At 41.7% G+C, this 16,406-nt stretch overlaps 1 protein-coding gene and 2 long non-coding RNA genes across 9 annotated transcripts in view; 1 reads left to right on the forward strand and 2 right to left on the reverse strand.

Moving 5' to 3' along the window:
• The window catches only part of LOC103152707 (bromodomain-containing protein 1-like), a 29,268-nt gene extending 15,305 nt beyond the window's left edge, over positions 1-13,963 (forward strand). For 4 of the 7 annotated variants that reach the window (XM_016661326.1, XM_007573280.2, XM_016661327.1 and 1 more), the window contains 5 exons: positions 2,251-2,994; positions 3,115-3,241; positions 3,330-3,460; positions 5,590-5,764; positions 12,572-13,963. In XM_016661326.1, the coding sequence (XP_016516812.1) occupies positions 2,251-2,994; positions 3,115-3,241; positions 3,330-3,460; positions 5,590-5,764; positions 12,572-12,770 (1,376 nt within the window). In that variant the 3' untranslated portion in view covers positions 12,771-13,963. Of the gene's footprint in view, positions 1-2,250; positions 2,995-3,114; positions 3,242-3,329; positions 3,461-5,229; positions 5,325-5,589; positions 5,765-12,571 lie in introns of all 7 variants that reach the window. The other 3 variants (XM_016661330.1, XM_016661328.1, XM_016661329.1) reach the window with 3 other exon arrangements.
• Positions 329-15,965, reverse strand: LOC107833091 (uncharacterized). Its single transcript, XR_001658795.1, has 3 exons — positions 15,952-15,965; positions 11,895-11,901; positions 329-428 (listed from the first exon to the last, which is right to left on the reverse strand). It is a non-coding gene; the product is annotated as an uncharacterized LOC107833091 (long non-coding RNA).
• On the reverse strand, positions 4,243-5,583 carry LOC107833094 (uncharacterized). The gene is made up of 2 exons (XR_001658798.1): positions 5,353-5,583; positions 4,243-4,866 (listed from the first exon to the last, which is right to left on the reverse strand). It is a non-coding gene; the product is annotated as an uncharacterized LOC107833094 (long non-coding RNA).
• Positions 15,966-16,406: the final 441 nt, after the last annotated feature.

A 16,406-nucleotide genomic window follows, 5' to 3' on the forward strand; every position in this document is an offset into this window, starting at 1 on the left:
AATGGCATGCATTATTAGTCATTTCCATTAAATCAGTATCAAAAGGTCTTGAAACAATATCGTTTATCGCAATAATTTTTTAGAAAATTGATCGCTCAACAAAATTTGTTATCGTGACAGGCCTAGTCACATTAGATTCGTCGTGTTGATGCATTTTGACGTGCTTCACCCCCGAGGCAATTTTCCACCGCAACACCCACACTTCTCCGTTAACTCTCAGAGCATTAAAGTTCCTCACTACATTGCTTAGGATTTACTGCTGCGCGCTTGCGCAGTGTGAAGGGAAGAGAAGATCAGCTGCACACAGGCTGCAAATGAGATAAAGGTGATCGGCAACAAGACACCGTGATCGGCGATCACCTATCATACACTTTTTCACGGAAATAGGCCGATTATGATCAGTGGCCAATCGATCGGCACACCCCTACCTTAAACATATCAGGCTACTAGAACACGGAAGGATCAATTAAAGCACACTTTCCAAGTGAAACAAATTACATTGTGTATTCAGTATATTCACATTTTTCAAGAGTACATTGCCAATATACAGTGCCTTGTGAAAGTATTCGGCCCCCTTGAACTTTTCAACCTTTTGCCACTTTTCAGGCTTCAAAATAAAGATCTAAAATTTTTATTTTGTTAATCAAAAACAAGTGGGACACAATCATGAGGTGGAATGAAATTTTCTACAGATTCTCGATTGGATTCAGATCTGGACTTTGACTTGGCCATTCTAACACCTGGATATGTTTATTTGTGAACCGTTACATTGTAGATTTTTCTTTATGTTTGGGATCGTTGTCTTATGAATCTCCGTTCCAGTCTCAGGTCTTTTGCAGACTCCAAAAGGTTTTCTTCCAGAATGGTCCTGTATCTTCCCATCAATTTTAACCGTCTTCCCTGTCCCTGCTGAAGAAAAGCAGGCCCAAACCATGATGCTGCCACCACCATATTTGACAGTAGGAATGGTGTGTTCAGGGTGAAGAGCTGTGTTGCTTTTATGCCAAACATATCGTTCGCCAAAAATTTAAATTTTGGTTTCATCTGACTAGAGCTCCTTCTTCCACATGTTTGCTGTGTCTCCCAAGTGGCTTGTGGCAAACTTTAAATGAGACTTTTTATGGATATCTCTGAGAAATGGCTTTCTTCTTGCCACTCTTCCATAAAGGCCAGATTTCTTCAGTGTATGACTGATTGTTGTCCTATGGACAGACTCTCCCACCTCAGCTGTAGATCTCTGCAGTTCATCCAGATTGATCATGGGCCTCTTGGCTGCATCTCTGATCAGTCTTCTCCTTGTTCCAGATGAAAGTTTAGAGGTAGACTCTTGGTAGATTTGCAGTGGTGTTCTGATACTCCCTTCGCTTGCTGGGTGCTCCTTGAGATGTTTAAAGCTTGGGAAATCTTTTTGTATCCAAATCCAGCTTTAGACTTCTCCACAACAGTATCTCAGACCCGTCTGGTGTGTTCCTTGGTCTTCATGATTCTCTCCGCGCTTTAAACACAACCCTGAGACCATCATGGAGCAGGTGCATTTATACGGGGACTTGATTACACATAGATGGATTCAACTTATCATCATCAGTCACTTAGGATCATTCAGAGATCCTCACTGAACTTCTGGAGTGAGTTTGCTGGACTGAAGGTAAAGGGGCCAAATAATATTACATGTCCCACTTTGGAGTTTTTTATTTGTTAAAGTTTAAAATATCCAATAAATTTTATTCCACCTCACGATTGTATCCCACTTGTTTTTTTATTACTCACAAAATAATAATTTTTTTTAGATCTTTATTTTGAAGTATGAAATTAAAGAGGCAAAAGGTTGAAAAGTTCAAGTGGGCCAAATACCTTTGCAAGGCACTGTACATTTTTTTAAGCTATTATGATTATTTAGCTACTTAATGTTCTAAGATGGTGGTATGCAGCAGCTGACCACTGCTTTTAATTCACATCAAGCTTATTGTACGTCTGCAGATGAAGATAAAAGGGAGTTATTTTGAGAAAAACTATGAAGTCTTGACCTAATTCGTCGAAGGAGACCAAGGTCTCTGTGTCTATGTGTCTCTCTCTCTATAGCGCTTTCTCTGTGTCTCTGTCTGTCTGGTTTCAGTTGTCAACATAGTGCTCCATATAGTCCTTTGTTTATTTTGGATATTTAAAATGTCTTCATGTGGTAAATCTGTCGGGTCAGCACAGGTCAGATGGGAGATGAAGACGATATGATGATGTTGTGCTGTTGTTTCTCAGTGGACCGGCTGCTGGCACCCTCCTACCGTCAGCACATGCCGCTGGAGGACCAGCTGAAGGAGCTTCTGGAGAAGCTGGACCTGAGTACGGCCATGAAGCACAGCCCGTCCCGCACCAAGAGGCTCAAACTCCTCAAGAAGACCATAATGGAGGTCCGCAGCCAGATTGGCTTAAAGAAAGCCCTTTCACATCCACCACCCCCTGCCCTGGATCTCCCACAATGCCCCAGCCAGTGTGAGGAAAAGCTGGGTCCCATAAGCGGATTAGTTCCCGTCCTTCCACCAGCCTCGGAGCGGCTCAGCTCCTCATTTAAACCTGATGTCTCACCATGCGGCTCAGTGCCCCCCACTCTGAAGCCTGTTGTCCCCCTGTCAGAGCAGGCTCCCTTGCAGCTTGATGACAACACCAGCTCCTCTACCTCAAAACCCCCTCAACCCACCAACAGGCCCCTCCCAGACCAGCCACTGCCCAACAGGAACTTTCCCTCTGAATTATCAGGTAGCTGCCCCCAGCGCACCATCTTCCGTAAGTCCAAGAGTGCCAGCCCTCAGAAAGCACCCATGACCCCAGAGCTGCCTGCTGCATCGCCACCCCTCCTGGGTGCCAAAACCTTCCTGTCGGTGGTGATCCCTCGCCTGGAGACCCTGCTGGTCCCCAAGAAAAGGACCCGCAGCAGCAGCACTGAAGACGAGGAGGAAGAAGAGAAGGAGGAGGACGAGACACCCATCAAACGTCTTGGCACAGGTTGAGCTTCACATAACTATAGTGCCCCCTGCTGGCGGCAACGGCAATGTTCCTGACAAGTGACGTGGTGTGTGTGTGTGTGTGTGTGTGTGTGTGTGTGTGTGTGTGTTTCATCTTCAGGGTTAACCAACGGCTTCTTGGTGGAGGAGAAGCTGGATTCTGTGTCTCCACGCATTCTGGAGCCTCGGCGGCGATGTGCCTCAGAGTCCAGCATATCGTCTAGCAACAGCATCATCTGTGACTCCAGGTGGGTTCTGATTGGAGACATGACTAATGACCTTCCAACTTCATTTCTTCAGTTTTTCTAAATGTGGCCCTCATCTGATCTCTTCCAGCACTTTCATGGTGCCTAAAGGTGTGAAGGGTCGACCTACGGCGGCGAGGCGGAGCACCGTGGACGACCAAAGCTCTCTGATGAGCTGTGCCGACAACGGACAATTCACAAAGACTGCCAAGATTTCTTCAGGTGAGAAATGTATCTGCTCCCTTGCTGAAACAGACTTCCCCAGGCTACTTTCTGCTACCTTTCTAATTGTTGCTAGGATATCAGGATAGCTCATGTTACATTTCTTTTCCTCCATGGTTTGATATGTGTGAGCAGATGATGAATAAAACAAGACAAAGGAGAGCATAACCATGAGGAAACTTTACCAGTTTACAGAATCAGAAAAGCAACTTATTCCTCGCTCCAAACATAATTCTACATTAATTACAGTAAGGTTATTGTAACAGGGTACAAGGCTGCTGAAATTATTTTCAGTTGGAATCTGATCTGTCGCGGTACGATTCAAGGAGAAATCAGTTTTCTTCAATGACCAGAATATTAAGACAATTAATACTGAAACTAATAAGTTGGCCCTCAGATTGGTCCAAGTGTCAGACTGGAGTCCGCTGGCCCCGGCTCCAGATGAGTTTAGCAGGGAGGGCATTGGCTTACTTTGGGGGATGGGCTGGTAAACAAGCTTTTACATTAATATAAATACAAAAACAGACCTTTATCTTTCAAATAAAACAATCATGTTTGTTTATACAAAATAAACAACAAGGATGTAAACAGTGACATGTACAAAATGTTCAGTAATTATGCTCAAATTTGCATAAACGAATTCTAAGAATCTAATGTTTCCAATCTCTGAAGTCTGTTCCTTTAAATGCAAAATTAATCTTCTTAAATAAGAGTAGTAATAATTACTCAAGCATAAAGATAAAAAATACAGTTCAGTAAAACTACTCATAAGTACTGTTTTGCCCAAAACGCTGCTCAAGTAAATGTAACCAGTACTACCCACTTTTGAACATAGATGACAAAATCAGTAGCCTAATTTTGTTAACAAGCTTATATTGACATTAGCTAGTCATCATTTAGCTAACATTATTTGCGTACAACAGCATTACTTGACTCACTCTATTAGTGCTGTGCAAAGATATTTGCCTTTTGTTGCCATGATTCTAACACACACCTGTGCTGCTCTGCACAGCAGCAGCAGGTCTCTGTCACTGCTGCACAGCTGTAAAACCGGCACTCATGTTGCGTTTAAAGGAGGCTCGGAAAAACGCATTACAACATGTTAGCCATGGTTGAAACAATTGGAAAGACTGAGAAACGTGCATGTGACAACAGGCACAAATACAAGAAGTACGAGAGTACAAATAATAGAAAGTTGTCCACTTTGAGGTTAAAAAAAAAAAAAAAAACAGGTTCCAGTCCATGTCTGTGGGTGTGTAATGCCACCCAATGCTTGCCCATGCCACCAGGCCTGCATCTGACCCACTGCTGACGGGGGATATGTGGAGCCAGGAGGGTCCCCTCTGACCGGTCAGCGGTTCTCCCCAGGAAGCCTCCTCAGGCGGCTCATTGGGTTCCTCCCTTCTCTGTGGATCAAACCCAAAGAATGGATTGATTTCATTTGCTCTGCAAGGGAGTGAGGGAAGGAGTAGGACACATTCTAGGGAGGGGAGGTGTGGCAGTGCAGCTCTACAGAGCAGCAGGAGGGGAGCACGGAACAGCATTTCTCTGGTCTTTTACTCGTCTGTGAACCAGAAAAACATCCCTTTGCCCTCCCTCCCTCCCACACACACTCACCCCATGTTTACAGGGCTGGAGTTGGTCTGTCCTCATCACACACACAGCAGTATGATTCAGCTCTCTGCCTGTGTTGTATTGCTGAGTGTGTGTTTGTGTGTTTGTGCAGACAGTGTGTCCTGTTCATAACTGGCTTGTTGTTGTTCCTGTAGAAGTGTGGAGTCCCACCGCTGCTTCTTCATTTGTTCTGGAGCCTCTTAAGCTAGTTTGGGCTAAATGTAGTGGATATCCCTGGTTCCCTGCCCTGGTGAGTGTGTGTGTCAGTCTGTCCATACCTCATGCCCCATCTGCCCCATTGGTCCCACCTGCCTTCTGCCATTCTCCATGCTGTAGTTTGTGATGTGGACTGCTGGGTTGGTGTCGTGGCTGTGTGTAAGCAGCTTGTCCTGCTCTGGGTCGGCCTGCATGCTCTTCTCTGGTCGTGGGGCGTTTTCAGAGCAGCTCCGTCTGTCACCATGAATTCCAGATTGTTCTCTCTGTAAGGCGCCGCCCCCTTCTCTTCTTGCTCACAGTCTGTCCCGGGTCTTCACAGATCGTGAATCCCAGAGTTCGGAGGACGTCATGTCAGCACAGCAGGGTGGAGCTTCCCATTCCACCATTGGACGTTCTCAGAGCCGGAGAGCAGATGCAGTTCAGGTCCGCAGAGAAACTCTTCCTCGTCCGCTTCTTCGACAGCAAGCGCAACTGGTGAGGAGCTGAGCATCTTGGCTGCTGTCAGACCTGGAGCTGTCTGAAGCCATACTGTACAATTACAGGGTTTCCGCGCAGTAGTAAAAGGTAATAAATTAGAGCTCAAATTAAGACCAGTAAAAGGTAGTAAGAATGCAGGCCAGTAACTAAAGGTAATATATTTTTCTTCATCCCTTCAAAATAGTTTTCATTTTCCATTGATGCTCACTTATTGTTTTAAGTTTGTTTTCTTAAAATCTGTATAAAAAATTAGTACTACCGTACTGGCAGGACCTGAGCTGTCACTGATGGACTCAAAGCTGCTGTGCGCATGCGTAGTGTTGGGACCGCCTATTGTGTTGAGACTAGCTAGTCATTTTGCGCTTTTCCATGGGAAAATATAAGTTTTCATAACTTTGGCTTGATGATCCAAGATCCAAAGACTAGGAATGACCGAAAGGCATTTTGAAAAGTATGCTGGAAAACATCTAAATTTGATCTGGAACGACGTGATGGTGGTCAAATCACACCGACCAGAGCATCCACCATTCATCAGCAGCAGATTCCTGCACGGGTTGAGGCTCCACCGTGGAGCAGATCCCCGTTTCGTTTTTTGGTGCTAAACGAAGCGATGCAACTGCAAACTGAGCTGCAGACCTTGCTGACACTAAAGCCAGCGCTCAGAGCTGAGCAGCCTTGAACACCGCAGCAACTAAATCAAATCAAATCAAATTTTATTTGCATAGCACATTTCAGCAGCAAGGCATTTCAAAGTGCTTTACATAATTAAAATAAAAACAGCATGTGAGAAAGAGTTTTAAAAAAACAAACATACTCAGAAGTGAAAATTCCACTGCAATTCTTGAAAAAGTGGTAAAACTTTTACGCACAAGTTTATCATTCATTATTAGCCGATACCATCTAGACACGTTTCATGTTATTGTTTACATCCGGAAATTTTGCGAAGGCAAAAAGACGATTGTTTTCCTTGCCCTCTGTAGCTGCGCTGCCACGGTAGAAAGGTTCCGTTAAATGAAACCTTTTTAATGTAGAGCAGTAAATAACTCAGAAAAACCATCAAAGAACAACTCAAAACCACTCGTATCCCCCTCCGTCACTTTCCATGTCGGCTAGCTACACACACTCGTTGCCATAGCAACAAACAGCTCCACTATATGTATGAGGATCCAACACCATAAACCCGCAAACGTTTCCCACACAAAGATCAACACATTCAGTCCTTAACGGTTTCATGTTTTCAGGCTTGATGTTTATTTTGGGATTATAAAATGATCATCTGAACACAGCGGTGGTTGATTATCATCTTGCATGGGTCAGTGAACCGATTGCAGCTTTCTCGCAGATCATAGATTATCAATCTATAAAATGTTTGACCTGCCAATTTCAATTTTAGTTGGTGCCATTTTTTTGATTGAAATCTCACTAAATATAGACAGAAAGTCTCTGAGTTGGTAACACTGAGGTCACTATTGAACAGTGATGGTATAGTTACTTTGAAAAAGTAACTTTAATTGGATTACTGATTACTCCTTGAAAATGTAACTTAGATTACTTGATTGGTAAAGTAACTAAGTTACATTAAAAGTAACTTTTGTAGTTACTTTCAGCAGCTGCTAACAACAACGCTCCACCACCTGTGACAATGACATTGATCTTTGCCAAAACTTAATTGCGAGTTATTTTATAATGGTAACATCAACAATGTTTCTCCACTTATATGGTTGAACTGAAGGGGAGATTGTTTAATGGTTACAACAGTACAAAAAAACTTTAGTAATTTGTGTGTGTTTTTGTGTGTTCCAGTATTGTCTGTAGGATTTTAGGCCCCTCTCTTCCCCCCGCCCCAGCCTCCAGGTTCTGTCTTACGGCTCTGCGTTTGGTGTCACAGCGCACAGAGCTCCTCCTGCCGCTCCACAACTCTGATGTCCTTCTGCACAGATTTGTGATTTGTGACTCTTAATATTAATAATTATAATGGCGTTTAGTTGCGCAACTCTACGGACTCATTCATTCATGGCTGTTTAAACGTTTATTGAACTTTTCATATTAGTCTCAATGTTTGCAGTTTTCTGGAGCGCAACGTGAAGCTCGACGTCATTCAGAGGTTATATATTAACTTGATATAAACAAAGACACAGTGGGACGGATCATCTGGGAAATGATGGACAATTAGAGTCTGACTAAACCTAACTGGATGTCAGACAAATTCTGGGGTTTATTATGTGTCTCTGCTTATTTCCAAGCCCAAATGAGTAACTTCATGTTCAAAAATGAGCCCCAAAAAGTCCAACCCGCGACTTATTAAATTTGCAAATGACTTTAGAAACAAAACAAGCCCAAAACTGCTTATAATAATCTGACTTGGCGACAGAAACTCAGTTCCTGTTTTTCCACCAACTAGATGCGCATCTCGCTTCTCACTGCATTGTTTACATTCCTGTCGCTGCTGACACTGTTGCGGCGGTCGCTCCCCAAGATGCGTAGAGGAAATAACATTAAAGAAAATAGTAATGCAAAGTGATTTTGTAAAGTAACTGTAGCCTGACTACTGGATTTGAAATAGCACCGCATTAGATTACTCGTTACTGAAAAAAGTGGTCACTGCTATTGATAACTACGAGCTTGCAGATATGACATGGTGGGCCGGTCTATCAGTCAAACCTCTCACTGAAGAGCAGAAGAGGAAAGTGGCTGATTTTTAGACCTTTGCTGAAGTAGAAAAGATCAGAGGACAAAATCGGCTTCATGTAAATATCGACCGATCACAGATCTCCCAAAATTGAGGAAACTGACTCGATTTTGTGTTGGTAGTAAAAATATTGTAGAGGTAATAAAAAAGTAGTAAATTAGTAAATTCAGCTCTAGGAATCCTGTATAAACCCTGAATTAAATTTAGCTCCGCCCCTTTCTATTCTGATGCCCCATATAAAATCATGTAACATTTGTTTCTGTGTTGGAACCCCGACTCAGACAGATCATGTAATGCTGAAGTCATTCCATAGATGGCAGCAAAACTGAGTCATGCTATGCTACCTTAACACTGCTGTACGGCAGGTTACATTATCCAACCTGTAACCCATTGATACTTAACATCGCTATTCTGTGTCCCGATACACAGAAACGATAAGAAAAACAGCAAACAATGGTGAACGGTAATGAGGATCAAGATGTTAATGTGCTGGCTTCAGTTGGTCAACAACTTTAACATCACAAGATATGCTATACCGATAGCATCCATGTCTACTTCCACTGAGCACACTCGCTATGTGTGACATTATGGCGCCCTCTGCTGGGCATGTGGTACACTTTTATAGATTCTCACCATTACTCACCTTGATTATGTAGCATATCTGTAAAGATAACAGTATACTGTAATATATGTTAATTCAAAGTAAATGGTTGGTGACCAATAAAAAGGTCAATGGGCTAGTTTCTCAGAAGATACGAAGATGTGACTCATGAAGGAGCAGACGGAGACTGAAGATTTGCAACTGCGAGTGCTTTGTATTCACAGTGGAGAATATTATATACATATTTACAACATCAGTGACAAAATGGCCATATAAAATGCGCAAAAGAGGAAAAAAAACGAAAAAAATTTAGTCAATCCCATAGTTCAATAATTAATAAACCCACACCCGTCAGTTCTTTAACCCCAAGCTGAGGTTGATGAGAGGTCCCTAGCAATTTAATGCTAAAGTGCTTGGTGCAGGCAGGTCATGAACTGGAAAAAGTCAGAGATCAGAGTTGGGGACAAACTTGTTCGCTGGCTGCAAGGGGCCTCCTACCAACCTTTTCAGGAGAAGCAGATGTCTTCACACACTACAAGTGCAATCCTTTTTAAGGCTCTAGACCTAGAACCTTCAGGGGGGTGCAGGGGGTTTGACCCTCTACCCCTTTTATCCTTGATGCCCCTACTGCCCTTTTTTAATAATTTTGTTTTTAATCTGTGTTAGAAGGCCTGCTTGTGCCCATTAACAATAATATTTAGCTAAATATAATAATTTTATGACTCTGACTGTCCTTGGTCTAATAATGAGGATTCTCAGTTTCTCTGCTTGTGTTACTCTAAGTCAGTTTCTCTAAGGTGAAAAAATGGCACAACGCTTAACTGACCTGCAGCTCTGTTCCTCTGAACGCCTCCTAATGTTTGACATTTTTCTGCTCCAGCTAGTATGCCTAGCAGATAGGCTGCTGTAGCGCATGACCCCTGATACTCAACAGTGATTGGCTGTTCAATAATCTCACAAGAACTGATGATAACGTATTAGAATTATCGCAAGATTTATTGTGAGGACATGGAGAGTGGAAGAAACTGGGAAATTGAGGAGAAGGAATTTGGAATTTACACCCGACCCAGGTTATAATTAGATTTTGTGTTGTATTTCTCTGGTGACTCTTATGAAATATCACAACTGATGATCTCTGACCAGTCACCTCATCCTTGTAGATAAATACAAAGTAGTCCATAGTCAGTATTTTTGAAAGTGGCTGGAAAAGAATTTCTTGGGAAAAGTAATTTAATTGTGTTCAGGCATTGAGTTGTGTTAAAGCTACAGTATGTAACTATTATGGAAAATATGTTTTACATATTTTTGAAAACTGTCACTGTGTCATGGTTGTATAACTCGAGTCAGATAATCTGTGAAAAGATCAAGCTCCTCCCAGGCGATCACTGATCATAGCCGATCACCTGGATTGGCTGTTAATTTTTCCATTTTAGTTATAAATGCTTCTATGTTATCTGGCAAAATGGAAAAATTATCTGGCAGTAAATTCACCAGATTTAGACAAAAAACATGCAAAATACTTGTGGGCACAATAAAACTGGTATGCAGTCAAACGGACAATTGAAAAACCTGCAGTTAGTAAAACAATACTTGACAGTAAAGTTCTCAAAGCCTAAATTATACAAGAGTCAAATAAATCTCACAACACTGCAAACATTATCAAATAATGTCAAGTAAAAAAGAAAACGTTCATTCTAAGTCAAATACAGGTAGCATTAAAATAAAAATAAAGTTACTAAATCAAAACTGGCTTGAGCCATTGATAATTGTTGTTTCTGACTGAGCAGAATAATTCTGGAGAACACAGGGAGGAAGCAGAGGAGATCGATTTTTATATTTATTTTTTCTTTTCTTTTTTTTAATTTGGAACACGGTGTATGTCAGATTTTAAGAATCTGGCAAATTTACTTTGTAAAAGTTCACAGAACAATATTCATTGTTAAATTGTTTTGTTACCACAGCTACAATCTGATGCTATGAGTTTAATCTGTGAATTTGAGCTCTGTTTGTTCACAAATACAAATGAGTAAACTACAATTATAATTCATTGCTTTTTAGGTTGGCCAATTAAACTACTCCCCCTCTGACTAAATCCAACACAGAAGCTGTTAGAGGTGCTGATGTTTTTAGCAACAAAGGGGCCCCTAAATCAAATTCTGCTCCAGGCCTCATATAGCCTTGGACCGGCCCTGCATGATGAGTTACATCCTCTGCACTGCACAGAGATGAGCAACAAACAGGAGATTTAATGCTGCTAATGTGACTTTAGTAGCTCTTCCATTTCGTATCTGTTGAGTTTTTAGCAAGGGGACACAGAAACTATTTGGTTGGTCCAGTTTATGGGACGAGTTTCTCAGATCTCTGCACCCATTAACTCTGGGTGGACAAAGCATTTGATATGGTTTACGTACCGGCCAACCGGGACCACAGACATAAACTTTATAAGCACAAACAGAACCAAATGGTGGGCAGCATGTTGAGATGGAAAAGCCGCACACAATTCTTTGTCCACGAATAGAAATCATTCTCACTACTTGCTCAACGCACCTCTGAAAGTGCGACTATAAGTTATTCCTGTGGTTCACGTAGAGCTGCGCAACCAGAGCTACTAACGCGGTGGGGTTTAAACTCCTACCTTGGTCAAAAACTCTGGAAAGAATCATAATTCCTCACAGGGGGTTGATGTAAATATCCATACAGGTCAGCCTGTGTCCAGTTTGAGTGAAAGGAGGCGCGCGCGGTCCGCGCTGAGGCAAACTTAATCCAGCTACTGCAGCGCGCGAGGCAACGAGCAGAGGAACCAGCGGTGTGATTGGTCCGGCTTTACATGCATAAACTATAAATCTATCTTCTATAAACATCTTTTAGGAATAAATCTGCTCTGCCAGTGAAACGCTCAGAGCAACAGAGACGCTTGCAATCTGGCTTAAAAAAAAAGCAATTTTTATTTATTTATTATTATTATTATTATTATTATTATTTTCCTAAAAACAAAAACAAGAAAGGTTTAGCCTGGCGGTGGGGCTTGTAAGGTATGCTGTGCTGCCAGGCCTATAATGCACTTGGGGGAGTCCCTGATACCAACATCTCCAAGTTTCATTATGTTAACAGAATTGTTCTACTGCGGCAGCGGCTAAGGATGGCATGTAAAAGAATCTTTTTTTGCCCTCCAGCATGCACGAAATTCCCAGATGACAACAATGACATGCAAGGGGTCCGTGAGCACCACTTAGAAACAACCAGTAAGAGCTAGGAGGAAGGTTTTAGTGCTGTCAGTCAACCTCCTCCTGGCTCTGATTGGTTGTTTCTGGCTAAGGGCAGCATTTCTACAGCTATTACTGAGGAGCTTGATCTTTTCACAGACTGTCTTATGTTATACTACCACAATATGACAGTTTTAACAAATATGTAATACATGTCTTCTATAAAAGTTACATACTGTAGCTTTAGGAGGATCTGGTTAGGTGTTTCTGTATAATGCTTTTTGATCTTCTACAAATCTCCCTTTCCCCAGGCAATGGCTTCCTAGATCCAAGATGGCTCCATTTGGGATCAGCCAGAGCCTGGACAGAGTGAAGCTGATGGAAGCTCGTGCTTCCTCCATCAGGAGAACTGTGCGGCTCGCCTTCGATCGGGCCATGAAGCAGCTGAACGCTGTCAGAGGGGATCTGGAGGTGAATGGTGACAACAGCGGCCTCGCTGCCACACGCTAATCCCAGTCCATCTCAAAAGCTCCACCAACCATCACTTTTCACCTTCATGATCCACGCAGAGAGGACGTTCTGCCTCATACGCACAACACAAACACTCATGTTTACCCGTCCTCCTGCCTGGAGTCCCACAATGACTCACTGTAGTCAAAGCTATGCAAAGGAAGAGCTCAGCGTTCAGTTGGGAGGGCTGAACCTGATGAATGTGTCGGTGCTCGACCTCTGACCTCTTAAAATGTGCTGCTGTGAGATCCTCCATTTGTCAGTGTGTGTATGAGACAGCAGCAGCTCATGTAAATATCACACACACAGCCTGACACTAATTTATTCACTCTTCAGTTTTATTTGGTACACACTCTGATTTTTGGACCTTCAAAGGTAGCTGTGACAAGTGGCAGTTGGTGCTGCTGGTGCTGCTGGTGTTACTTGTGCCACCGGTCCTGCTGGTCCTGCTGGTCCTGCTGGTGCTATCTCCACAAAGAGAACAAACATGCATACTGTATTGTTTTTACTTTTGTTTTATAACTTATTGAGATCTCCTGCATCAAGTTCTTGTTTCTGGCATTAATTCTGTGTGTGTGAATTTTTTTTTGTATCCAAATGTTTTTACTGGACTACTTTACTATTATTTTTGTTTGTAGATATTTATATAAGATCTATATAGAAGCTCCTAAAGTTTTAAAGTGCATCGTTGACATGGAAACCAAAAGGAAAGGAGAACCAACTGCTGCCCGTGCTCATGCTTCACTTTGACGTCTTTTTTTGAGCTTTAACTCATGTCTCTGAACGTCACATCAGTGTGTTCTCCAGCTTAGCCCTGAAGCAGAGCAGAGAATGTGCCTGGACTAATTTATTACAGAGCAGAAACCAGATATGCATCACTTTATATAGAAGGTGTGGTGAGGAAATACTACGGGTGCTCATATCCTCCCCTTTTTTTTTTTTAGTTCTTGTTTGGACTGATGGCATTAAATGTGTGAGGTGTGATATATGCTGATGGGTAGCAGAGTGTAGGCTTCCTGTTGGTCCTCCAGCCCTTCTGGCAGTTTGCTGTAAATATATTTGGTACTTTAGTTGATTCTCTGGGAAGAAAAGAAAAAACACACAGTTCTAGTCAACGGGAACAGAAACCAGCCCAAAGTAGGCTGCTGGAATTTTATACTAAAACACTGAAGAATAAAATATCATATTGAAATACTGGGTCTGTCTCCTTAAATTTTCCTCAACTGGAACTTTCACAGCTGAAATTATTCATTAACATTCTGTTATTCTTTTTCAATAACATTTTTTTTACCTTTCCCTTTTTAAAAAATAAGTTTTTAATGAAAGTAGTTTTAGAACCTTCACCCATTTTGTCAATCAACGGTCGAGTTGATTGACAAAATGGGTGTCAATCAACTCAACTGTTTGTGCAGCAGAAATTTTTGTTTGTGCAGCTTTGGCTTTGAAGATATTACAGTTTAAAGGTCAAAAGGTCAACCAGCCCCCTCACTTTCATAAAACCAAACAAAATATGTCAATCAACTCGGGTACGTTTGTGCTGGTTTGTGAACATCTGTTCATGCTGGATCTGTGAATTTCATTTGAAATTAAGTGCTAACCTTTGAATATGAATATTTAAATTTTAACGTTGATGAAATTCACATGGAACTAGGTATTATTTAGAATGAACTGATAAACCTCCAAAAACAAACTCAGTGACATATTTTAGTTTCTGATCACCAGAGGGCGCTATCAGACAAACTCTACTGTTGAAATATGAAAAGTAGGACTACAGCAAAACGTCCCAACTATCTAGTCTGCTGTTTCCGTCTCAATTTCATGATCGACAGTCATCAACACTTATTTTCATGACTTCAAATCAGTGCACAAGCTAGCAAACTAGCACAAACTGTTTATAAAAGAACTGATGTTCATTGACCTTTGATGACCTCTAGAAACATTTTTCTTAATATCTTTAAAATGATAGCGGCACAAACGAAAATTTTTGATGCCCAAATGTTTGACACCAATTTTGTCTGATTTGAAGAAGGTGAGGGGGCCAACTTCACTCAGGTTGTGAAAACCATGTGACTGATACAGTTGTGTCGTTTGAATCCGAACGCGCCAAATTATATTTATGAGGGAGAAATTGTGTCGATACGTTTGTGGGTTTTGTTGGATGGTGATTGTGTTCTTTGCCTTGCGTTGGTTTTTGGCTCATATTTGAATACTGACTTGTGCGAAATTCTGTTCCCCTGTGAAAATCTGTTCCCCTATGTCGGGAGCGCCCATTGCAGCCAGAGAGGCAGATCCGACCATTTTCACGGCGCTTCTGATCGATTTCTCGGTAAAACAGCTCATATAATGATGTCAAGGTTTGTAACATTCAGTTTAATCAGCAGAGGCTGTTTAAAAAAGAAGCAATAACAAAATTGTAAAATAAATAAACGAGCTCTTGTGCAAGGTCTTCTTACACTTTTGTGTTATTTTAATGGCCAAGAGAATTGGTCTTTTTCCCATTTTGTCACTTAAGCCTGACAAGAAAAAGTCAGTAACCAAACTCAGTTTTCCAACACATTGTGTGTATATTTTTTTATTGCTAATACAAGAGGATGGAAGCTGGCTGATGGCAGGCCACAAAGATTAGACTTCCTGAAAAGATGAGAGCATATAGGCTTTCCCATATAGACAGTCCCGTTCTAATAAATATAGGGCGGATTACTGGTCCTACTAACTTTAACAGTGTGGATTCCACCTGACATAGTCTGTTCCCCCTACAAAGACTGTTGAAAAGGGGAATAGGTTATTTCAGACAGCTAAGATATTTGGTTCCCCACCCATAATTCTGGTAAATAAAGAGCAAATGTTACAAAAATCACAGGATTTGTTGATGATTAGAGCAATAAGCATAGTTAAAGACTTGCTGGAAAATTTATTTGTTCCCATCTTATGGGGAGAACAGATTATTTCAGGTGGTTAAAATATATGGTCCCCCCCCCCCTCAGTTTTGGAAAATAAGGAGGAAATATCACCAAATCCTCAGGATTTATTGTTAATGATGAGAGGAATAAGCACAGTTAAAGACTTGCTGGTAAATTAATTTGTTCCTATGAAATGGAGGAAGAACAGATTATTTCAGGTAGCTAAAATATATTGTTCCTCCTAATAACTGGGAAAAATTAGCAAATGTTTTCAAACTTACAGTATTTGTTGTTCATCAAGAGAGGAATAAACAGTTAAAGACTTGCTGGTAAATTAATTTGTTCCCATGTTGTAGAGGGGTAACAAATTATTTCACCCTGGTGAAAAATAAATATACTTAGTATGTTAAATTTTAGCAAAAGCCCTTTGGGCATACACCCTCTAAAGCCCTCGGGGTGACATGTTTTCCACGTTTTTGAGGTAATTTTCCACTGCAACACCCAAACTTCCCCGTTTACTCAGAGCGTTAAAGTTCCACACCACATACTTTAAAGCCCTACTTTAAAAGAGCTTTTAAAGTATGCCTAAAGCCCTTTTCGCACTGCAGGGTCCGGCACGGAACGGAACGGCACGAGTTCAAAGTAGGGTCGACCGTTTTTGCAATAGAACTTCCGACCCGGTGCCGTTCCGTTCCGTGCCGGACCCTGCAGAGCAAAAAGGGCTTTAAAGTATGCC

This window comes from Poecilia formosa, unplaced genomic scaffold, assembly GCF_000485575.1.
Source record: "Poecilia formosa unplaced genomic scaffold, Poecilia_formosa-5.1.2 Scaffold323, whole genome shotgun sequence".
NCBI lineage: Eukaryota > Metazoa > Chordata > Actinopteri > Cyprinodontiformes > Poeciliidae > Poecilia > Poecilia formosa.